Source organism: Cetorhinus maximus, chromosome 20 (assembly GCF_964194155.1).
Source record: "Cetorhinus maximus chromosome 20, sCetMax3.hap1.1, whole genome shotgun sequence".
Taxonomy (NCBI): Eukaryota; Metazoa; Chordata; class Chondrichthyes; order Lamniformes; family Cetorhinidae; genus Cetorhinus; species Cetorhinus maximus.
In genome coordinates this window covers 74755693-74780953 of record NC_135898.1, presented here as the reverse complement: position 1 = coordinate 74780953, position 25261 = coordinate 74755693, and the positions used below count along the sequence as shown (strand labels likewise).

Genomic DNA, 25261 nt, shown 5'->3' with positions numbered 1-25261 from the left:
TGGAGCACCATCATGAATTTCCACCCTTCTCTGAGGGGTCTGTGCACAGATGTCTCTGACTCTGACACCTCCTTCTGCACTCTGGTGTGGCAGGGGTGTAGTGCTACCGGAGCGCAGTGGAGCGCTGCTCCGGCACCTTCTGAGCACCACGGGATGGTAAATTCTGCTGACTGGCCATCCGTTCTGCTGCTCCATATCCGGCTGTGATGTCGGCGGTGGCTGGGGCAACATGGCCAGAGGTCCGGCTGGCTGTGACTGAGCGACAGCGGAAGCTGGTGCTGCGGGGTCCAGAAGTGGAGGAGCGGGTCTGGGAGGATGGCCTGGGCCCCGGGCTGTACTGGCCGCTGCTGCTCAATCACCTTGAGGTGGGGGCCAGCCTGGGGCAGCTGCTGTCTGAGCCAGCTCTGGAGCCTGGTGCTCAGGTCACACCAACTAGCCGGCCTGCCCGCCAAGCTGGGCCACCTTCAGGCCCCTGCAGATCCTCGATGCATCTGGGAACGAGATCGGCTTCCTGCCCGGCAGCCTGTGCCACCTGGAGCAGCTCAGCAGCCTGGATGTGAGCGCTAGCTGCCTGAGCCAGCTCCTCCACCTCGCCACCCCGCACCCTTCCCCCCGGCCTTGGCCGCTGCCTCCGTCTCAGCAGTCTCAATGTGTCCGGAAGCCAGCTGCAGGCCCTGCCTGGGGACATCTTCCAACTTGACCTCTCCCTCCGGAGCTTCACCGTCTTCAATAACCTGATCAAGGATTTACCGCCAGGAGTCAGTCACCTAACAGCCCTGAGGGTGGGTGTCAGCTCGATATACACAGCCTTTAATCTCCTTTCTGTAGTGATTGAGATTATCCTTATATAATTACATACAATATTTAATAACCTTTATTTCGTACGGCAGCCAAAACTGTGACCTATCCACTCAATGTGGCCCACAGTGCTTTCTTAAAGTCTAATAACTTTAATAACCTTTATAAAGTTTTATATATATTATATATAATCATATATATTTAATAACCTTTCTATAATATGACAACTAAAACCCAATCCTCTCAATGTGGCCTCAATGCTTTGTTAGAGTTCTTTACTCTTTCATGGGATTTGCGCATCTCTAGCAGGGCCAGCATTTATTCCAAAGAAGTGTCAGCTTTCTCATAAACAGGTATTTCAGGGTCTTTGAAGCTCAAGGTCCCTGGGATCTAAAGCAGCATCAATATCCCCAAACACCCTGCTGCGTTTGCCTACTGGACATTAATTCCTTGGCTGTGATGGCCTGAGGATGTGAAACGCAGCGTAGTTTTTGCATTCCCCTGCTGGCAGCTTTACATGAAATTTACAGCACAGAAACAGGCCATTTGGCCCATCTCATCTATGTTGGTGTGTATGTTCCACACAAGCCTCCTCCCACCCTTCTTGATCAGACTATCAAGGTAACCTTCAGCTTCTTTCCTCCTCATATGTTTATCAAGTTCCTTGGATGTACCTATACTAGAATGGTTACACCACAGCAGGAGGCCATTCAGCACATTGCCTTTGTGTCAGTTCACTCAGCTATTCTCACTCCTCAGCCTTTTCCCTGTAGCCTTGTAAAATCTTTTCTCTTCAGGTAATTATCCAGTTCCCCTATGGAAGCCACAATTGAATCTGTCTCCACCACATGCTCAGGCAGTGCATTCCAGATCCAAACCACTTGTTGCATAAAGAAGATTTTCTTTCATGTCTCCTCTGGTTCTTTTGTTAATCACCTTAGGGTTTTCGACTTTCTGCCGATGGGAACAGTTTCTCCCCATTTACACTATCCAGACTCGTCGATTTTGAGCACGTCTAACAAATCTCCTCTCAACCTTCTCTTCTCCAAGGGGAACAGCCCCAGCTTCACCAATCTATCCACATGACTGAAGTCTCTCATCCTTGGAACCATTCATGTAAATCTTTTCTGCACCATTTCTAAAACCTTCACATCCTTCCCATTGAGGATGAACCAGTGTTTTTTAAAGGCTCACAACTTACTTGCTTTTGTACTCGGTGCCCTATTTATAAAACGCAGGATTCAGTATAAGTTATTAACTGCTTTCTCCACTTGCCCTGCCACCTTCAACAATTTATGCACATGTACACCCAGGTCCCTCTGCTCCTGCATTTCGTTTAGAATTGTACCCTTTATTTGATGTCACCCCTCCTTGTTCTTTTGACCAAAATGTATCACTTCACATTTCTCTACATTAAACTTCATCTGCCATGTGTCTGCCCATTCCACCGGCCTGTCTATATCCTCTTGAAGTCTATCATTATCCTCCTCACAGTTCACAACACTTCTGAGTCTTGCATCGTCTTCAAATTTTGAAATTGTGCCCTGTATACCCAGGTCTAGGTTATGAATATAAACCAAGAAAAGCTGTGGTCCCTCTATATACAATCTCCCCCCCGTCAGAAGTAAGTAAAGTTTTCTGTAATTCATGTTTTTAATAGGCTTGAATTAAATAACTAAACTGTTGCATAATGAGATTCTGGGTATGCTAAAGGCTAATGATTCAAATATCACATGGTTCGAAATAAAATGCCTACCGGCATTAATATTTTACACTTAAAAAGCAAAGTTTAACTGACGTTTGGGACTCAAATAATGAATACGTAGGAAAACAATGTAAAAGTGGATTTAGAAATGATATGGCCAACACATTTTCTTTGAGCTCTAGCACCTCAAAATTTGGCACGACACCATTGTGCTGCAGTGACTTTCACCGACTCTACATGCGCGCTACATCGGCCTCCGAAGCATTTGTATCTGAGTTGGAGAGCAGGCTAGTCAGATATGACGCTGCTTCCGCAGATACCTCTTCTTCCTCTTGATGCCTGAGGGATTATCTGACTGCAGGTGGTGGAGTGAGGGTGGAATGCGGTGGTGAGGGAGCAGAGCTGGGCCCTGTGTGAAACACAAAAGGAGTTATTTACATATAGCCCTTCACATTGTGAATGCATTTTCTGATGCATGCCATTGCAGTAAACATGCTCACACCGTCCATGGCACAACCCCATCCTTACGCTCACTCTCATGCCAATGACCGCTTGTGCTCAGTGAAATGACAGCATGACCTCCACCATTATTACCACCATGTGCCAAGGTGATTTCAACACCACCTTTATTACTTGCTAACATTGATTCATCATTATCAATAGACAGCTGTTCAGGCACCCTGGCAACCTCCATGGCTATCTGTTCTATGAGTCGGATGCGTCTCAGTTAGACTGACCCACTCCCAGTCCAGGCCATCTCTGTGGCATTCTTCCCCCTTTTCGACAGCAAAGGCGACGTGAATTTATGTTAGCCTGATATACAGTGCAGGGAAGGATATTGCTCTTCACTGTGTCTATGCATCACAGTGCTCATTCACATGGGTTCTGTGCACACCTACATGAGCTATGTACACATATAAGGCTCAATGCTGAAGCAGAGATACGTTCCATGTCTCACACCTTAGCTGCAGCATGCAAATATGACCCTTCCCCTGGGAGTCTGTGTGGATGAGCCAAGCTACTCACCTTTCCGGAACACAGCAAGTCATTGAATCTTTTCCTGCACTGAATCCATGAGCGCTGATGGTCTCCTGCTGCACTCACCATAGCCGCAATTTGAATCCAGGCCTTCATGGTTGCTGCAGGGGCACTACAGTGTCCAGCAGGTCTCCTCTACCTCTTCCACAAAAACGTGAAGATCCTGGTCAGTAAATCATGAGCAGCTGAACCCATCCCTTCTCCCCCTCCATTTCCTCTGTGTGACATTCTATGAATTAAAATGTAAGGTGAAAAGAGTCGCGAACCATTCAGATTACAATGCTCTCATTTATTTTTGTGTGTTTACATGCACTAACCATTTTCATCACATCGTCAATGATTACTGGTGAGGTTTGCTGGAGAAAATGGCTCTGTGCAAATGCTTGGTGCCACGTACGTTGCGGCTGAGACTCCAAAGTTATACGCTGTGCTCCGTGACCACTGACAGCCTTGCTGGTTTACTCCCTCTTTGTCACACCCTTATGCTGTGACAGTGCAGCTGTGAGGGTCCTGGTCAAAGGTCAACAGTGTGAGCGTATGCTGATGGATGTTTGGTAAAAGAGCAATAGATGTGATAATAAGCATGGCACTGTTCATCATTCATCCACCCACTGAGTCTTGGCAGCCAACTGCATGACTGTATAATATCTGCACCAGGTAGTGGTGGCAAGACAATGCCATCTCCTCATCTGTGTCTTGAGAATCCACTCCATGTTTTCAGTGGTTCAGTAGAGTACACTTTGATTAGGCAGCAACAATGACAATTCCCCCCTAGAGAAAACCCATGTTGGGCCATCCATTCCAGGGTTAGCTAACAGTCGGATAACGCTTACAGCTTGGATATTTACCTGACAAAGCTATGACTGATGACCTACCTCTCAAATGGGCCTTTCTGGAAGCCTGCTTTTTATCTGCACCCGAGTTGCTTGACCCACACCGGGCCCACCTCTGACCACTCCCAACATCCAGAGTCGCCCACCCCGACTCCTATTCTAGCCTGAAACCCAGACCGAAACTTGTAAGTTCAGGCAAACATTTTTTGAGGCGGGTTCGAGGTACCAGGAATTCTCCCGTCACTGCGCATCTGACCCGGAAGCAAAAATCTGGGCCAATGTGTTTATTTGGAAGAGAGTTTCCTGCCCAAGCTTTCCTCCAGGCTTCATCAGTGTCATGGACTTGGGAGATGTTCGATTCGTGTCTAGAGGGGTTTTTGTAGAGCCATGTGGCAAGTTGGTGGGGGTGGGTCTTGAAGGTCTCTATGGACGGGGAGGTCCAAGTTGCTGCTGATACGAGTTATTTCTCTGCATGCTGCTGCATCCCATCGAATGGAGGGAGGAGCAATATTTGAGAGGACTGGTTACCAACTGAACTGTCGTTGATCTCAAAGTTCCAGAGGTTATCCTCACTACTGAGTGAAGCTGTGTGTCAGTGAGTTTGGTGAGATAACTTGAGGCCCATACAGGTGCACTGTACTCAGCCGTAGGGAAGGCCAGAGCAACAGCAGAAGTACGAAGGACAGTGATTTTTGCACCCCAGTTTGTGCTCATGAGCTTGCAGATAATGTTCACTCATGTCTTGGTCTTTTCAAGGTGGCGATGGTGAGTTAGGGAGCAGTCAAGGGTCACTCCCAGATAGGTGGGAGTTGGGTCATGCCACACTCTTTCTCCACCAGAAGGTAACATGTGCCTTGCAATTTTCAAGGCGGAATGCAGACACGATGGACTTAGCTGGGTTTGGTTGGAGTATCCACTTGTAGAAATATTCAGCCATTTTTGCAAGGTCAGAGTTCAGAGTGGCTACCATGCCCAGGAAAGGTTTTGCCTGAGTTGTCAAGGCACTATCGTTGGCATATATAAATTTTCATAATGGCGTGGTGGGCATGTCACTTATGTGGATGTTAAAAAGTGTCAGTGCCAGGACACCGTCCTGTGAGAGACTGTTGTTGAGTGTTCTGTGCTGACCTTATCTCGTAGGTAGACCTTTATCCTTCTGTTGCTCAGAAATGTCCACAGTAGCCGGAGTTGTTTGGCACAAAGCACCAGAAGGGACAGTTTGAGCATCAGTCCATTTTTACACACAGTACCACAGGCTGAGGAAAGGTCTGTGAAAGTGGCCCAAGTCTTGAGCTTGCAATGAAAACCAGCCTCAATGTTCTGTGGTGATAGCAAGCACTTGCTCACAGCAACTGTGTTGGGGTCTAAAACCAGCCTGCTCTTGGGAGAGGGATGAGTTGGCAATAGAGCTAATTCATAAAGGAATAAGCCACTCCAGGAGCTTGTTGGTTTTGCAGAGTAGTAAAGTGGGCCTGTAGCTCCTAGGACTTTCCTGGTTTTCGAAGGGCTATTACCATCGCCTCACGCCAGATTTGAGGAATGTGGCCATTCTCCACTACAGTTGAAAAGAATGCCAGTAGCCATTGTTTTGCCAGTGGGCCAAAATGATGCAGGCAGTCCGATGGGATACCATCTTCCCTGGCAGGTCTGCCCGCTTTTGTGGATGATGACAACTTTCTCATGGCCCACCCTGTCAGTTGATTGTTGAACTTTCAAATCCATAACTAGTGTCATCGAAACCGTGACTGAATGCCCCTTACCGGCCTCACGGTCAATGCAGGAAAACTAAAATTTGAGACAATGTAATTAAAATGCTCAACATGCTTCACAAGGGCAGAAAATAACAGGAAACCAAGAAATGAGGAAGAACGATTAGCAGGGATTGCTGAAAGCAAGATTGAAGGTTTAGCTTTTGAGGAGGGAAAGAGAAAGTAAAATAAACAGAGCCCTAGGTAGAACGTACCAGAATGCGGTGTGAAGGAAGTACAAGGAGTGGTATTTACTCAGCACCCTAACTTTATTTTCAGAATCTCCCTGGCCCCACCAACTACTTTAGAGGTCGGAGTAATACTAAAAAAATGATCTCCAACTGATTAAATGCTGGCTTCAAGAGGTAATTTTCTCTTCCCTTCATAGCTCTGAAGCTGAAATGGTTATAGGTGCCATGTGGTAAATCTTGAAAGTGATTTTATTTCATCAAATGATACCATTACTGGCTGTCTATGGTACAGTAAGGGTTAATGAAAGGAAGTTAAAATTAAGGCTTGCGTTTACATAGCACCTTTTATGACTCAGGGCATTCCAAATTTCTTTACAGCCAGTTAAGTACATTTGACATGTAGTCACTTATATAATGTGGGAAATATAATACAATGAAGACAGTAATCCTTTGAGAACTCCTTTTGAAAAGCTAAGTTATTCCAATTAGCAACATTGTAAGGTTGAGAGATTTATGTGTTGTCACTGCCTGTTAACTTGACCACATTAGAGCACAGTCGCTTTGCAATATTATACCATTTCATTGCAAATTATGATATAACAGATTTTCCTCTGAAGTAAGTTTTAATCAACCATACTTTCAGGAGATACAACAGAAACCTTGCTGAGAGAATAATTACACAAGCAATTTCAGTATTAATGGCCATTCAACTAACCACATGAAACGTCTTCACTACATCGTATTGTTAGTGTACAAGGGCAACAGACACTCAGTGTTCTAGGTGAAGACAATTTCATCCAAAATAACCTAATATTAAATAAATTACTGATTTAAATTACATGAAAAATAAAGGTAATGCCATTTGTTCACAAATTAAAAACGAAACTTAACCTTGAATGAAAATTAAACAGTGCTTTTTAAAAAACTTTTGATATTAAGTGTATTTTGATACAATAGCCTAGAAAGTCAATGATTGATGACAGGTAAAAGCAGCAGGAAAAAGTGATCAATGGGGAACTGCAGTAATAAACAAGGCTTGCCAGCAGCGTAATGTGTTCTTATAGGAGCACTTCTGCTTAGATGTCACATGGTTCCCATGTTCCTCCCAGTCCCCATGAGGCGAAGCTTCTTTCGCTGCTTGCAGCCTGCAGCAGCAGTCCCTTTTAAGTTGGGCTTCGGGCAGATCTGCATGGTTTTGGGCACAGAATGGGTGCCTCAAACAGAAGCTATGGCCCATATCTGCAGATGAAAAGGGACGAACAACTGCTTCGGGCATGAGCGCCGCACAGATTTTTTTGAGCTTTACCAATATGGCGGGAGATGGACCTCTGTCTCATAACAGGCTACCTGCCTTTCATATTGGAGGTTTAGTGTGGTGTTTACCACCTAAGAAATGGGAACTACACAGCTGAATTTCTAAGCCGTGTGTGCTCATAATGAAATTTGAGCGTACTAAGGCTTGAGGCATCTCTAAACATTGCAAAATGACCTGGAAATTGTGTGAATGTTCAAATGGACACCCACCAATTTCAATGGGAGTTCCTTAAGATGATTATAATCCTTAAGTTAAAAATTCTGGGTTGGGATGTGGGCATCTGCACACCCCTACAAGACCATGGCATAAAGATATACAAGGCCTCCCTAAGTTACGAGTTCCTGAGTCCTGGCCCTCAGTCGGACCCAGTGTGCGATCGGTGAACGTAAGGCTGCTTTCACCAGACATACCTGGCCAAAATGGGCTTTGAGTGGGGCCTATTTGCAGTCCAAGCCAAGTTGGATCCTGGACCCTCAAATGATGAAGGGAACCCTCGAGGAAGGCTCATTGTTCTTGTGGAGGAATGAGGGGGATTCAACATTTCCCCTGTGACGACACAACTACAGTTTTTCAGGGGCCTACAGTAGAAAAGATTCCTTTCCCTGACCCCATGAACTTTGGAGGGGTCAGTTGCTGAGTCCTGCAGCAGGGACAAGCCTGTGTGCAATTCACAGAATCACACCCTTAAGGATTGTCCAGGACATTTTGTGCAGAAATTTTCTTTAAAAAAAGACAGAATTGTATGCATAAGCGGATACTTACAATGGTGCAGGATGAGGAGGATTCCCATTAACTACCTCATAAAGCTGTTCCAGTAGTTTGTCATCCCAGTAGAGGTCATAAAACTTCTCCGATATAGCATTACTGAATGTACTGAATTTAAGACTTTTCAAGGATAAGATGTACTCACCTTATAAAAAAGAAATCAGAAGTCTAAGATCAATTTCAACAATTCAATATTATCATTTAGCTAATAAGTCTCAAAATTAATATTGCAGCTTGTAACCAATCCTGAATATATTGTTTTGTAAGAGGTTTGAATTGAAATCAACTTTCATATGTCTCTAATATTAATGAATGCATAATGTAATGTATTGTTCAGATAGATGTTGATGGTTCAAATACTATATTTTTTCTCTTGTACAAAATTACTGTACAAAATAAGACCTTCCAAACAAGAAAAGCCCTGATTAAAACACAGCATTTGTTCTGAACTGGAATTTTTTTTTGATTTAAAAAAAAAATCCAAGGATTAATCAAATTGCTTTTAAGTAAACCAAAAATAAATTCAGCAATGAAAAGAAAAGACACACTGGAACAGAATTTCTTTCTTCACCACTTGGGCAGTTGGTAGAGCAGATTTCAATGGAATGAAATGGGGGTGGGGTGGGGGGGCGGAATCCACAACCGTAAGGCAAACTGTCCAGAATTGCCCAGACCGTGAATATGATACACTCTACCAAACTGAGTTCAAAAGCTGTAAGCAATAAGAAAAACAGAGCCAGCGACCGAATGGTAGCACATGCAGGCTAGATAGATGATACACTTAATGGTGTGAGGCAGAACATCAATGGTGCTCAGACTTTTTTAGCAGTCTAAAAATTAATTCAACAGCATTTGTAAAATAATATTTTAAAATATTTACAAGATGCCATATCTCACTTTTGTCATGCTTTGGGAAAACCCCATGAGTGTACTGAAAATTCACTAAAGTTAAGAATGATTAATTTTCTGTTCCAAGCAGCACTTCTGTTGATAGATATGCACTTATCACAAACAAAGCCATTAATTAAATTTATAATTAGCCACCAATTAAAGTGAGGAAATTTTCCTTATTAATTTCTGATTAAGATTTTTCACTTTCATCTATGATTATTTCTAATGAATCAGAAGCAATCCGGACTGCACTGTCAATAGTACTCAATATTTTCACATCAACGAGATGCCCAAGTGTGAGGCTGGGGCCATTTTAACTCTAAGGCCTCATTCAAATAAACATGTCAGCGCTGTCTCCCATTGGAACATGGCAGGACTAACTGTTGGTAGGTGGAAGCAGGAAATCTGGCAGGAGGCTGGTGCCACTGTAGGCTCAAGGGAATAGTCCCCGTTAAGATTAGCGCTGGGAAGTGGAGTCTCGAAAGTGATGCTGCTGGTGAGTGGGAAGGGGGAGGCCAGGAATGGAGAGGCCCAAAGATTCCTTGCAAGGCCCGGAGGAGCACTCCTGCTCTTCCTAGTCGACAAAGAATCTTCTTTTTTCCTTTTGGATACTTACCATGGGTATTCTGCTGCCTACTGACAGGTTTCACTGGTGGGATTTGGCATCCCACAGCTTTTACTTGTGAATCACATTTCAGTGCCAATGACATCATCAGGCCATGACTTCAGCATATTAAGTAGGCCCCCATCTGTCTGGCCTTGCCTCAAATGTTACTGGTTAAAATTGCGGTGCATGGGAATTAAGTGCAAACCCTCCAAATGCCATTTTAACTACGTACTCGCTCCCTATGTGCCACTAGGCTAAGTTAAAATCCGGTTTAAAATAATCAATGCTTTAGCTGCCACTTCAGGGTGTTTGACAAAATTAAAGCAAATATTTTTTTAAAAATTAAACTAAAACTCCCATTAAAGCAAGATGTTGCCCTTTTATATAATTATTCATAAGATAATTTCTATGTTGAAATAAAGATCATCTACCCATGGCATGGGCTTCTTCACCATTCTCTAAGTAACCATCAAATGCAAATTCTTCTTTTATGAGATGAACTGCTTTCTGCAAAAGACTGATTGATGCTGGGCTTGATGAAGTTATTGCCATTAGATTGTCATGACAACATGATGAAATGCATGCAGAAGGTAAGTGGACATTTTCTGAAATTTTCGCAGGAACGTTTGCAACAGCCATGAATGGTTTTATTTCATTTCCAGCATCCAATGACTCCTGCACAAAAAAACATCTCTCAGACAATGGTATCTCTGAGGCAACACTGTCAAAATCTACAAATTCATTAAAACTGTTATTAGAAGACTCTGATAGAACGTATGTTTTCATCTTAGGCTTTTGATCCTTATAGCCATCAAGTGTAGGGTTGGAAGTGTCCTCCGACTGTGATGTGATACGGTTTAAAGAGTTCTCACTGCTTTTGCCACAGTCCATGTCTGAAAGTACCATAGGGTCTGAGAAGCGTATATTCGACTCATGTCCAGAAGTGCTTGGCAGAACTGATGCTTGTTCTGGCACAGTCAACTGAGCAGGTGATGAAGTTAGTATCCCTGTTTTGGAGTTCTGATGAAGATGACCATTGTTCGTTGGAAAAGTGGAAATAGCTGAAGAACCAGAATTACAATTTACTTTCTGGTGCTGCGAAGAAATCGTTTGTGACAGATTTGTTTTGCCTTCTACTGTGGTAGATTGGAGCACAGATGAAACTGAACTGCTTTTAGTCTGGACTGGTGAAGATACCAAAGATGCTGATGTGTGAGTGTTGCTCTCAAAACTCTCAAAGTTCACAGCAGATGCTTTGACAATGACATCGTTTTTAATATCTTCGATGGGTACTACTCCCTGGTTCTTCTGTTTCATAGCTTTAGCAAGCTGTTCGGCTGTTGGGTTTTTACTTGACACTTTGAAACTGCTGGAATAAGAGAAACAATTTCATTTAGAAAAATAAAGTTAAAAAAATGCTTATTTCTATGTGCATAAAATGCTGAAAATAATATGGAATAGCTTGCTAATTTCACAGTGCTTAGTTAGCTTCCACGTTTTTCTTCTATCCCATCTGTTCAGTTTCGCAATTAATGCAGAAATAATGCTAGAGCATGAGATGTGAACAATTAAACTACCTCTAAATGAAATGAGAAATTACCAGTGCAAAGGAGCGTTTGAATTATTTCCCCCCACCCACCCCAACCCCAGAGATTTTAGGAGAGAATAAGGAGACCTTCCTTCTGTAAGAAACAGTATCACATACCTCATTGTTGCACAAGCCTGTTGATTAAACTATGTACCTGTGAAACTCAAAATAATCTTGAAGTGTCTAGAAATAATACCACAATCATATATATTCTACCATTTCCACTTAATACCACTTCAAAAATTAAAGAATTTCACAAAATTATAAAAACAACAGGACATTAAGCACACAAACATTTTAACTAGACGCTACAAAAAGCAAGAGGACAATCATAATAAATGATACTATTCTGTGCAACAAAGGATGAAGAACTGTGATATTGAATATAATAAAAAAGTGATTTCCAAATAAGCACATTGCTATCATGCATGCTGCACAAATAAATTGTAAATTTTATTCATTCGCAGGAGTGAAATTAGTTCACAAAGAAACTCTCATTTATCTTTATTCGGAAGGCACATTTTTACCGTACTTGCGCTTGACTGATTATCTAAATAACACTTCTTTAAAAATTCAGAACCATTAAAAAATGTAACCAATGAACAGTTCAAAAACCATTTTTTTACATTATGCGCAAAATTATATTTTTGATGAATATTTGTAATATTGTATGTTCCCAATATGGGTCCTGAACACAAATTCTAATACTCTCAGGGGATTTGCTTTCTTATATCATTAATGCATTACCTTGTTTTCTCTTTGTGCTGTGTGAGTATTATAGGTTTGAAATGGGTGGCTGGGGAAGTGAAGGCCTCTGGAAGTTTGGAAGGGGGATTGCTGTTTACAGAATGCTGACAAGGAATTGGGCCCTTTACAGCTGTCAGTTTACTGTCACTAGCAAGAGGTACAAATCCTATAAATAATGAATGAAAAAGAAAGAAAATTCAATGATCATGCTTTTGCTAGTTTGACATGAAAACGTGTACTGTTCTAATAATGGTCACTACCTAGTCTAGATGATTCTTGGGCAAAATCTGTATTTCCCAGTAGAGATTGAGAAAATTCTAGTTCCTCTGTTTTGCAATTCAGTCCAATGACATCCATTCCTTTTTTGTGGTGGTTCTAATAAAGGGGGAAAAAATGAACAATCTATGTTATTTTGTCTGTTAAATTGTCAAATTAGTTAAATAAAGACTCTGCTTGTAGAAACCGGAACAATATGAATGTTAATACAGAACTGGTGCAAAAGATGAATATAAATAAATAATTGGATGTTGTATATTTGTTTTTTTTTCACAGAAATCCCAAGGATACCAGGGTGAACTAAAGCAAAGGAATACTTTACTCTTTCTGCGATATTTTACTTCAAATAAAGTTTTCAAATGCTTTTAAAACCATGCTCACAGCTATTATCTGATTACTGGAAAACAGCATTCATGGGGGAAATACTATTTTTCTAGATAATAGATGCCACTTGGCAGTGGGAATTCAAACTCTTTGGGCAGGATTTTACCGTCGGCGAGTGGGGGTGGGGTCCGCTCGCCAATGCATAAAAAGACGTGGGATGACATCGGTCGGAACTCCTGACATCACCCCGCCCCATTTAAATTTTCAGGAAGGCGGAGGCGCAGCAAAATCAGCTGTGGACCCACTGGCCTGTCAATGGCCAATTGAGGCCACTGACGGGATCAATTAAACAATTAAAGGACAGGCCAGGAGCCCCGGCGGCAACTAGAAAAAACATGAAACCTCATCCACCGCCGGGTGAGGTTTCATGTAGGGTTTTAAAAATTTTAATAAAGCTGTAATGGAAATTATGAACATGTTTCATCTGCTGTGACATTGTCATATGAGGGGACATGTAAGGGAATTTTGTTTTTTCTATTTTTAATATTGTTGAAAGTAGAGCCGATCTCCCTGAGGCTGCACTGAGCCTCAGGGAGATGATTGCACTCTTTCGTGCGCATGCGCGAAAGAGCGCACTCTCGATTTTACGGATTCCCCCCCGTCTGCACAGGGAGCGCATAGCGCTTCCCTGCAGACGTCACGTTGGGTGGGCCTTAATTGGCCCGCCCACGTAAAATGGCGCCACACCTCCAATTGGGGGTGCCGATCGGAAGCGTGCTCGCACGCGCCAGCCCATCAACATCCCCCCCCGCAACGGGGAGGAAAATTCTGCCCTTTGTGTCATCCATCTGCTTTTGTCCCACCAGATTACCATCAGGCAGTGAAGAAAATATCCCAGCCTGATATTTTCCATTCACCTGACTGAAAGGTGGCTTACTCTACAAGGACGTCATAGCCGGAAAAGTATCTGATGGCTGTCCATCCAGCCAACTACCACTGATTTAAGTGGAAACTGGCAATCCTACTGCGTCCCAATACTGGATTCCTCTGCTAGTAGCTCGCTACCCTGAATCCGGGGTCTACAGTTCCAGCCCACTCCAGGTTTAGCACAATCTTGACTGACATTTCAATGTCGTAACGAGGGACTTGGGACGCCATTTTCGGATAATGTGATAAATTGATAACAAATTCCTAATCTGAATTGGGATTGGAGCTCGGAGCACACCCAGGTGGGAAATATTTTCCCCTGGCTGGCAAATCCAGGACCTGGGGTAGGAATAAGGGATTGGTCATTTAGGACTGAGATGAGGAGAAATTTCTTCTCTCAAATCCCCTCTCTAGGTGTGGATGCTCAGTCGTTGTGTATATTCAAGACAGAGGTTGATCGATTTTTGGATATGAAGGGAATTAAGTGATACTGGGGGTATTGCAGGGAGGTGAAATTGGGGTAGATTATCCATGATCTGGTTGATTGGCAGAGCAGGCTCGAATGGCCAAATGGCCTACTCCTGCTCCTATTTCTTATGTTCGTAAATACTGCTGTCATTAGTCCTTAAAGGTTAGAAGCCAGATTTAAAGGGTTGCAGACTCTTAGAAATTGGTGGGAAAATAACTGCCGCAAGCCTTTCCAAAGACTCTTAAAAGGGTTAAAATTGTTGCCAGTCCCTTAAACAGTTATGTGAGGCAAAAGAAGTACAAAGCAACAATTATTGGAAGGCAAAACAAACATGGAGAACAACTAATGTGGTTCCACTATTTAAGAAAGGTCGTGGAGATAAGCCAGAACTACAGACCAGTGAGTCTCAAGTCAGTGGTAGGGAAACTATTGGAGAACATTCTGAAGGAGAGTATCTATCTCCACTTGGAGAGGCAAGGTTTGATCAGGGATAATCAGTATGGCTTTGTCAGAGGGAGGTCATGCCTAACAAATTTGATTGAATTTTTTGAGGAGGTGACCAGGTGTGTAGATGAGGGTAGTGCAGTTGATGTAGTTTATATGGATTTCAGCAAAGCCTTTGACAAGGTCCCACATGGGATACTTATAAAGAAGGCAAATGCACATGGGATACAGGGTAATTTGATAAGGTGGATTCAAAATTGGCTCAGTTGTAGGAGACAGAGGGTGATGACAGAAGGCTGCTTTAGTGACTGGAAGCCAGTGTCCAGTGGCGTACCACAGGGATCTGTGCTGGGTCCCCTATTATTCGTCATTTGTATAAATGACATGGATGACTATGTAGGGGCTAGGATTAGTAAGTTTGCGGATGACACAAAGATTGGCCGGGTGGTTAACAGTGAGGTTGAGTGTCTTGGGCTACAGGAAGATATAGACGGGATGGTCAAATGGGCAGATAAGTGGCAGATGGAATTTAACCCTGAAAAGTGTGAGGTGATACACGTTTGGAAGGAGTAATTTGACAAGGAAGTATTCAATGAATGGCATGACACTAAGGAGTTCTGAGGAACAAAGGGACCTTGGTGTGTGTGTCCATAGATCTCTGAAGGTGGAGGGGCATGTTAGTGGGGTGGTGAAAAAAGGCATTTGGGGCACTTGCCTTTATCAATTGAGGCATAGATTACAAAAGTAGAAAGGTTATGTTGGAGTTGTATAGAACCTTGGTGAGGCTACAGCTGAGTGGTAGTTCTGGTCGCTACATTATAGGAAGGATGTGATTGCACTGGACGGGGTGCAGAGGAAATTCACCAGGATGTTGCCTGGGATGAAACATTTAGGTTATGAAGAAAGGTTGGATAGACTTGGGTTGTTTTCGTTGGAGCAGAAAAGACTGAGGGGTGACCTGATCGAAGTGTACAAGATTATGAGGGGCATGGACAGGGTGGATAGGGAGCAGCTGTTCCCCTTAGTTGAAGGGTCAGTCATGAGGGGACACGAGTTCAAAGTGAGGGGCAGGAGGTTTAGGGGGGATGTGAGGAAAAACCTTTTTACCCAGAGGGTGGTGACGGTCTGGAATGCACTGCCTGGCAGGGTGGTGGAGGCGGGTTGCCTCACACCCTTTAAAAAGTAGCTGGATGAGCACTTGGCATGTCATAACATTCAAGGCTATGAGCCAAGTGCTGGTAAATGGGATTAGATAGGTAGGTCAGGTGTTTCTCACGTGTCGGTGCAGACTTGATGGGCCGAAGTGTAATTCTGTGAAATGTAGCGTGTGGACAAGTAATAGAACAGTGCTGCATCAAATCCTCTATTAATAGCTGGTAAAAAAATGGGGGCGGTCTGTTCCTTCATAGAAATCGTAGGCATTTGTGGCACAGAAGGAGGCCATTTGGCACATCATGTCTGTGCTGGCAGAAAAGGAGCCACCCAACCAGTGCTGTAAAGACACTTTTCCATGAAGCAGTCCTTGCCTCCCTTTACCTGCCGGATTTCTTGAGACCTGTGAAACCCGGCTATCCAAGGTGGAACCTGGAAGACAGGTTAAATCTCAAGCACACAACTTCATTATAACGTTTAAATCTTTCCTGGGAGCTTTTTAACTGGCCAACCTCCTATCCTGCCTGCCAACCTCCTATCCTGCCTCCATCAAACAGAGAAGTTGCTATTGGCAGGGGGGGGGTGTGCGCGCCTTGGGATTGAGTTTGAGATTTTCAGACCTTTTACATCTCATTTGACCCCAACCTAGACATTTTCCTTAGTGGTGGCAGCGGGGGTTAAAATTACCCCTAATGCTTCCATTTGTGGTGCAGGATCCAAAGCAAGAAGGCATAAATGTAAGATTGTCATCACTTAAATCCCATAAGGAATTCAGAAGAAATGTCTTCAACCAAACAGTGATAAGAATATGGAACATGCTATCACAAAGACTGGTTGGGACAAATAACATGGATGCATTTAAAGAGAGGCCTGATAAGTACTTAAGGGGGAAAGAAATTGAAGGATACGTTCATAGGGTTAGATAAAGAGTGATGGAAGGAGTCTGAGGAGCAGAACATCAGTAAAAACCCATTTAGAGTGAAAGGTTTATTTGTGCGAGAGACTCAATGGGGCCAATTTAACCCTGTAGAAATGGATGGATTTTGAATGGGTGAAAATTGGGCTTCATGTTACTTTATCCTGCACCAAATCGCACTCACACTGAGCCTGTTCTAATAGCTCCTTCTTTGACAATGTCAGTTTTGGCCGATTATCTTCTGAGAAGCACCATGGGATGTCTCACTATGTTAAAGGTGCTTTATAACCAAGTTGCTGTTGATTTAATTGGCACCCTCTTGCCCAGCATTTGAAATGTAAAATCCATGTTCTCGTCTTTAAATCTTTCCAAAGCCTTAACACTACCCATCTCCGTAAGCTGCTCTGGTCCTACATCCCAACCGAACACTCTATTTCTCTGACCTAGGTCTATTGTACATTCTTTCTCTTTTTACCTCACCACAGATACCCCGCACCTATTGTGAACCAAGTTTGAACAGTTCCTACTTAAAGCCACTAGATGAATGCAAACTGGGGCTTTTTTTTGTTGATATGCCGGTCAGGATTTTCAATGCTGGGTCAGGAATCCGCCTGCCGGTTCAGTTCTGAGTGACACACCCTAAATGGCGTGTTCCAGGCATGCCCACCCACATTTTTAAAAGGCCAGGTCAATTAATGGCAGGGAGCCATCCAATCAGCGACGGCGCAGGGCGAATGGGACACCCTCCGACACTCAGTGATTGGCGTCAGCCGAAGTGGGAGCTGCTGAAGTGAGCACAAGGAGAGAAGGGAGAAGCGAAGGCACGGGGCAGAACCTTCTGTGCGGAGTGCGTGGGTGGGCCCCGCACGCTGACGTGTAAAATGACTGCCTGCGTCCCGACATCACCGCGCGTCATTCTGATCTTCCGTTCGGCGGGTGGGCAGCCGACTCTGTCAAAGGCCTGTTAAGGCCATTAATAAACTAATTAAAGTAATTGTCAGGGCTGCCTGTCCAACCTTAAGGTTGCCGGGCAGGCGAAGAGCCCAGGCGGCCTTTGCGTTTTTTATGGTACCTCATCCACAGGTGGGTTGAGGCTTCATGAAGGGTTTATTAATTAAATAAAACTTTTAATGAAAATTCATAAACATGTCCATGGGATGGCTAGTGGCCGCAGCTGTGGCCTGGCAGCTGTTATGGGTCTGGGGGCGGGGTGGGGAGATGAGACCCCCCGTGATTCATTGTGCCCCCACCCCCCTTTTCCCACTCTCGCTCTGAGCCCACTACATTATGTGGGTTCCCCGCATTGCCAACTGGAAATTCCAGTTAGCTTGGGAACAGAACCCTGTAATTAAAAATGATTGGCTGCCCCCGCCACTTCTGGGCAGGCAACCGATCCAAACCGAGCTGCACTCGTTGCAAATGGCTTGGGGGGTGCTGGCAGTGAAAAATTGTGCATCTGCTTGCCTCCAATCCATTTCAAAATCCCACCGCTGTATTTCAAGGGCTAGTCATTTCTGTAACCAGTAAAAAAATGTGCGAAATATTCCAATCTTTGAGTGGGGGAGATTGAACTCTGGACTCCACACGCATCAGCACCATTTTTCAATTGAGAAAGCGGAAAACCTTAAGGAGAAGCCTGGTGGACAAACAGATGATGCATTACATAAGTGGACCTGAGAAACGATGGGAGCCTTTTGCCTCATTATTGCACACTTCCAGTGGACACTCATTGTGCACACACTAAGGCCCTCATCCAGCACGACCCGCACCAGAAATCTGCATACATGCCACGGACGCCATTTTGTACCTCTAATCTAAGGTCACTTATAAGACCCAAGGTCAGTCTCTATACCATCTGAATTTTGTGCCAATATTGTTATAGACATACAAGACATTTCTAAAACCCATCAGCACCATCAGCAGGAATATAGTGGTACTGCTCCTTTTGTACAATATTATAGGCAGAATTTTCCCGTCAGCAAGTGGGGGGTCGGGGCCCGCTCGCTGACGCATAAAATGATGCGCGGAACTCCCGACCTTACCACGCCCCATTTAAATTTTCAGGTAGGTGGGGGCTCAGCAGAATCAGCTGTGCGCCCGCCGACCTGTCAATGGCCAATTGAGGCCATTGACAGAATCATTAAGCTAATTAATCGACCTGCCCGTCCAACCTTAAGGTTGGCGGGCAGGCCGGGAGCCCTGGCGGGCATTAGGAAAACCATGAAACCTCATCCACGGTCGGGATGAGGTTTCATGTAGGTTTTTAAAAATTTAATAAAAGTTTTTTAAAAAGTTATGGACATGTCCCAACTCATGAGACTGTTTTTTTCTCTCTATTTTTAATAATTTGTACATTAGAGCCAATCTCCCTGAGGCAGCACTTAGCCTCAGGGAGATGAGTGCGCTCTTTTGTGCGCATGCGGGAAAGAGCGCACTCTCAGGTTTAGGGAATCCCTCCCCCGCCCGCACAGGGAGCACATAGCGCTTCCGTGAGGACGTCGCACTGGGCGGGCCAATTAAGGCCCGCCCATGTAAAATGGCAGCGTGCCCCAAATCGGGGGCGCGCCTTCGTGTGCTCGCACTTCAACTTCACCCCCAACATGGGGAAAATCCTGCCCTATGGGAAGGATTTTCCCTTCATTTGGCAGGCACGGCAGGTGGGCCCGGGAGTGGCCGCACAACAGTCTGCCGCCCGGAATAGGGCCCCGACCGCGATTTCACGCTGGCCAATTAACGGCCAGCCAGCATGAAACACACACTGATAATCTCAGCGCTGACGGGGTTGAGGGGCGGGAGGAGTGCGAGCGCTGAAGCATGTGCAGGCGCGGGGCTGCACTCAGTGAAAGGTCCCTGAATGCACAGAGCTGCCTCAGGCAGCTGAAGAGTTTTAACATGAGAAATAAAGATATTAAAAATAAAGAAAACATGACCCACAGGACTCTGTGATGTGACATGTCCCAGTCACATGAACAGGGACATGTGAAATATGAGTTTTAAATTTTTAAATCTGTTTATAAGTCACTGTTCGAAACCTTATCTCACTCGCAAAAAATGCAAAGGCCGCCTGGCCTATTGGTCCGCCCGCCAACCGTAAGATTAGACGGGCAGCGAAAGGTTCAATTTAAATAATTGATCAAGGGGCTTAATAGCCCTTTTGACTGCCGGCGGGTGCGCTGCTGACTCTTGCACACGCCCGCTGACCGAAATATCGCGCGAGTGCGCGGCAATATCGAGAAGCTTGCCTGACATCATCGTGCTATTTCACGCTCTTGCGTGTCCAGCACGCGCCCTCACATCGAGCTGAAAATTCTGCCCTATCTTACAAAATGTGTGCAATTTAGCAGTGTAATGCTAGATTCTCTCTTGCTGTTACATTGAGGAGCTTGTCCAGGTTCTTTTTGTTCCAGTCATACTGGGAATTTGGTGTTTCTTTAGGGAAATGTGCGAGAATTTATTCCGAAGGTTCTCCTCTAGCTCCCAATTGCTCCTGCCTGCTTTTGTATTTTCTGCTAAAATTTACAGTAAGCATATAATCAGTTCGTCCAAATATTATAAATATCCACAAATGGTGGGAGTAAATTTTACAACAAATTTCTCATTAGTTGTGTTTTAGCAATACTGGGTGTATGGAATACATGTTTATCCCTGGCATATTTGGCGCTAGGGACGCCATTCAATCATTCATCGTCTTCTTCAGTTCTTGGTCCGAAAGCAGGTCCGATCCACAATGCCGCGACCTCCACCACAGGTATGCAAGGCAGCAGGTCCCGAATCCACCCAAGCTGAAATGGGGACCAAACCCCCGTGGCTGCTGCTAGACACCAATCTGATCCCCAGTGATCATCCAGCCAATTAAGAAAACCAGCCCCTTAAGAGACCGAGCTGCTGTGGTAACATGCACTGTTAAATGCATGCTGTCACCTGGAACTATGAATAGTCATGTTAGATGCTCCAATTTCTTTCCACCACATGGTTGACCAGGAATCTTTCCTGCTCTTACCACCTGCCACTGGTGTATGTTAGAAGGATTTGCAAGTTGATACACGACCTGATTAGCAACGTTCTGAAAACACCTTCCCATTCAGTCATGGGGTGGGACTTGAACCCAGAGCTTCTGGGTCAGAGGCAGGACCACTACCCACTGTGCTACTAGACCCCCACATTAAATCATTATAGGTTAGAAAATAATCAAAAGCCAAATGATTGAACAGGTGAAGGCACTTGCTAAAATAAATTTGTATATTGTTCGTAAAATTTTGCAGGCAACAAGTGTTACGGTAGGTCTCTGCTTCCTGCCGAAGCCATTCTCTACAACTTTCCCAGTCAGATAACTGACTGGTGGCCAGGCAGCAAGCCAGAATTATCCCCCTAAAAACATAGGCTCCAGAAAATTGGCCTTTCCATTGTATATTCAGTGCCAAATTAGTCAAGCTGAGCATGTGCTCCAGTGTAACTCAGTCACAACGTTTCAAAAGTCATAATTACCACTGTAGTGTAGTGGGGCAGTTCAAAAATAATTCCTCGGTAATGAATGTTTTCCTTGCATTTGAACAGGAAACTCCTGTCCCTCCCTGTCCCTGCTCCCTTGTCATTTATCTTGATTTCACCAAGTTTGGAGATACTCTGTTTATTTATTTATGGCCGCTGAAAGAGAAAGCTTTTTGCGTGTTGTATTTAATCATGAAAGAAAATACCTTCCCACTTTCCTCACAGACTTGGGTTAAAAACTGGCTTGCTCCAGTTCTCGGGTATGAGGTTCGTGATTTGCTATCAGCCCACGCATAGTCCCACACAAGCTTCGTGTTGCCTCCTCAGTTGAACGATTGCAGTGTTTGGCCAAGTGGGACCTAAACTACTGGTTGACTGAAAAGCAGATAATCTGTATCCTCAAGCAACAATTCCACAATCTGGACCGCTGGGGGAGGAGCCATGCAATGCTCACCACAATCTGTCTCCAAGGTCATGGTGGTCTGCTGTGATCTCCACAACCTTGCTATTTAAGGGGGGAGCCATTGGCACTAGGCATACTGACACCACATCAGGAGGAGGCGGGGGGGAGGTCATATCCAGGATGACTTTTCTCCAGTTGAGCTGTCCGTGAGTTCCTACTGAGACTCCGGTTCCCTTAGGACATCATCCCATCACCACATTGCTCCACAGTTTCCCATCTTCCTATCCATCTGAGTCATCCCATAACTGAGTCCTCTTGGCTAAAACGTTGCAACGAAACAGCTTTCCATAACATCTTTAGCCAACAACGCATTTTTTTCTTTACTCGTCCATGAGGTGTTTGAGTTGTAATGAAGAAACTGGAGAGATCTTTTCTTTCATGATTAAATACAACACAAAAACTCTCTTTTCCAAGCAAATCCATAAATAAATAAGCAGAGTATCTGCAGACTTGTGCTGCATGGCTTTCATAATATGCCTGTTGTCTTCGCCTGGTCAAATGGCGGAGGGAAGTCATCAGCCATGTACATGGTGTATGCACTGCCTCCAAGCTAGATGCCCCTGGTTCTTCCTGCTGACCTGAAGACGCCAGGAATGACAGACTGAGTCAGGATGAAGGCATCACAGCTGTTGCCAGGACAGCTGGCATTCATTGACATGACTGTTTGGGTATGATCGGACACCAACTGCGGTTCCTGTATCTCTCGCCACTTACATCTGAAGCCTACGGAACTCACCCCTGGGGCAGGATTTTACATCCCGCAAGCAGGCGGGCGTGCGCCCCCCCCACCCCCGATTGGGAGTAAATAATGCGCACTGACGTCGGGTTAGCGTCCCAACGTCATCACGCATTCCTGCAATATTTCGGTCGGCAGGTGTGCACGCAAGAGTCGGCAGTGTCCGCCGACAATTAAGAGGCCTATTAAGGCCCTTAAGCAAGTAAGTAATTTGTATTTTTCACCAAACGGCCTTTGCATTTTCTATGAAACCTCATCCATGGGCGGGATGAGGTTTCCAACAGTAATTATAAAAAAAATTAAAAATTTTCAACATCATTTTTAATATATCCCTGTTCATGTAACTGAGTCGGGGGGGCGGGGTGGGGGAACATGTTTCCCTTATTCCTAAAATCTTTATTTTTGATTGTAAAATTCTTCAGCTCCCTGAAGCAGCTCTGTGCCCTCAGGGAGCTTTCAGTGAGCGCTCACCCGCGCATGCGTAGACTTCAGCACAAGTGTTCCCCCCCGCCCCCACCCCAGCAGTGCTGAGGTTCTCAGCGCGCGTTTCACTCTGGCTGGCCGTTAATTGGCCAGTCAGAGTGTAATGGCGGTCCGGGCCAGATCGCGGGCGGTAGTCCGTTTCACGGCCGCTCCCAGGCCTGCCTTGCCTGCCACGCCCGCCTGACAAAGGGAAAATCCTGCCCATGGAGTTGTTCCCTGCGCCATTGCGAATATTGCTACCCTGGCTAAGCTATGTGCCTGGTCGTGCTGCTTCGCCCTGGTTAGAGAAAAAAAAGCATGAACTCTCCTCCTTTTGTTCAGGGCCTTGGTCACATTTTGGATGCAGCAATGGATGGCAAACAGGGATATGTTTGTGATGTCACCCGCTGCTCCCACCTGGAAGGATTTGATTGCATAGAAGTTGAGAGTGACAGTGACCTTGGTGACCACGGGCACTGCCACTCTCACCCTGTTGTGAGCCTCTGGTTCCTGTTGAAGGAGGTGGCACAGTTCATTGATCACTGCCTCGGTGAATCTCAGGCACCTCAGGCACTGCTCCTGGCTGAGGTGAAGTTAGGAGCAATCTCTGAAAACCGTTGGTGGGTACAGCTTACTGTAGAGAACGCTGCTTTTCTCTCTGTACAGAGATTCCTCTCTCTGTAGCCTCAGCTCCATTTCCCTGTCATGTTGCATAACCCAGAGGTACAGCAACTAAAGCTCCCAAAGCTGGAGCATCCTTTCTGTGGGCAGTTCACAAAATTCTCCGCCCCGTCAGAATGCTCCCTTCCAAATCTAGACAATCACCAGAACTCCTCCAAAACACACCAGAGTACTTCCACAAAGTTTGCAAAAGCAACTGTAAGTCAAATGTACCTCACTTGCATGCTGAACTAGCCCTTTAAATAATGTTACTGAATGTTTTTTCAGCTCTGAGTGGTTAGCACAGGGCATTCATTGGACCTGCAAATTCCTTGTTTGCAGAATATACGTCAAATCAGCCTGAGCGGTCACAATCCACTAATTGCAAAAGTTTCTGCTACGTGTATGGTAGGCCTGCCCTAGCGTCCCTCCCAGCATGGGGTGCCACGCAGGTCACAACCGAAGTGACCGGAAGTGCTGTGCCCGACTGTTTTGAAGGTATACGGCTTCTGTAGCATTGGTCCCAGGGGTGCTATGGAGCTGAATTTTGTGGCCTTAGAATCTAATTGTGATGTGCCACAAAGAAAAAAGACTGAAAGGTCGTGTATCAGTAAGCAATGGACTCTTAAATTCTTTTAAGTCTGATACAATAGCCCTCTTCCAAAAATTTCTTTTGGCCGCTCTCCAAATTTTCACCTCCTGCCTGCGGCGATGCCTGCCACTGGCGGGGCCGGGAAATCCTGCCCTGTCTATCGCTCATGCTAATGTTTACCGCACAGCTCCACTTAACATCAGGGCACTTTGAAACATCTGCAATTCTGCCAACCTTGCTGGGAACTGCACTCTTCAACAACTCAGCTGCATGATGCATATTAATGTAATCATTGCAACTGTTGCCTGCACAATGGCTCTGATTTAATCCTGTATCTCCTCCCAATAATGTGAATTTCTACATATGCTTCTTTGTTTACAGGACAGGTGGTGCACAATGCCGAGAACAGACTTGTGTGGGAAGAGGCTCTTCAGTTCCTATGAAGATGCAGAACTTGGCCCACTTGGCACAGAAATGTGCATGAGGAATGTGGAATAGTGAGTTTGCAGGCTTCCATCAAGCTGACGACTAGGACCATTTTTAGTATCATCCTCATTCTCACCCTATCTATTCACTCACTTACTAGTTGCCACTAATGGACGCGCTGAAGCACAAGATGTGGTAAGTTCTATTCATTTTGCATATTATCCAGCCGCTATTTCCTTTCTTTAATTTTCCATTTTAAAATTCAGGAATGTCAAAGCGGGAAGCACAGCTCTAAGAGAAGTCTGCATTCACACTCCACTCATTCACAACAGCCATACAAGGCTCTTGAGCTCGGGTGCTCCCAGTGAGGATTGGTGCTGACAGAGAATAACGATTGGGAAAATGGAGGGGTGGGGGGGGGGGGTGCTAGCCCCCTGAATTCTCATCTAATTAAGCTCATGAGCTGAAAATCAAGCGCCACAGGGCCACAGTTTCCTGAACAATATTCTAGTGCAAATGCCATTCAATGGAAGGGCCTGACTGGGAAATCAATGCTACTGAGTATACTTCCAGTGCAAAACATATGCTGCAACGAGCAGGCACTGATTCTGATCATCACTATGTTAATATCAGCCAACCTGTTTAGGTAAAAGCATCTTGCACATGCTTGCTGCCAAGTGAAAAAGGAAAAAGACTCGCA

General features: G+C 44.8%; 1 protein-coding gene and 1 long non-coding RNA gene across 2 annotated transcripts in view; one reads left to right on the top strand and one right to left on the bottom strand.

The window, feature by feature from the left end:
- Positions 1-25261, bottom strand: part of kndc1 (kinase non-catalytic C-lobe domain containing 1) — a 252960-nt gene that overhangs the window by 102645 nt on the left and 125054 nt on the right. Inside the window, exons 12-15 of the mRNA XM_078564922.1 lie at positions 12487-12601; positions 12227-12392; positions 10323-11260; positions 8391-8538 (exon numbers count right to left, since the gene is read on the bottom strand). Coding sequence (XP_078421048.1) covers positions 8391-8538; positions 10323-11260; positions 12227-12392; positions 12487-12601 — 1367 coding nt within the window. The remainder of the gene's footprint in view (positions 1-8390; positions 8539-10322; positions 11261-12226; positions 12393-12486; positions 12602-25261) is intronic.
- On the top strand, positions 302-12812 carry LOC144694468 (uncharacterized). The gene is made up of 3 exons (XR_013579757.1): positions 302-782; positions 12261-12383; positions 12779-12812. It is a non-coding gene; the product is annotated as an uncharacterized LOC144694468 (long non-coding RNA).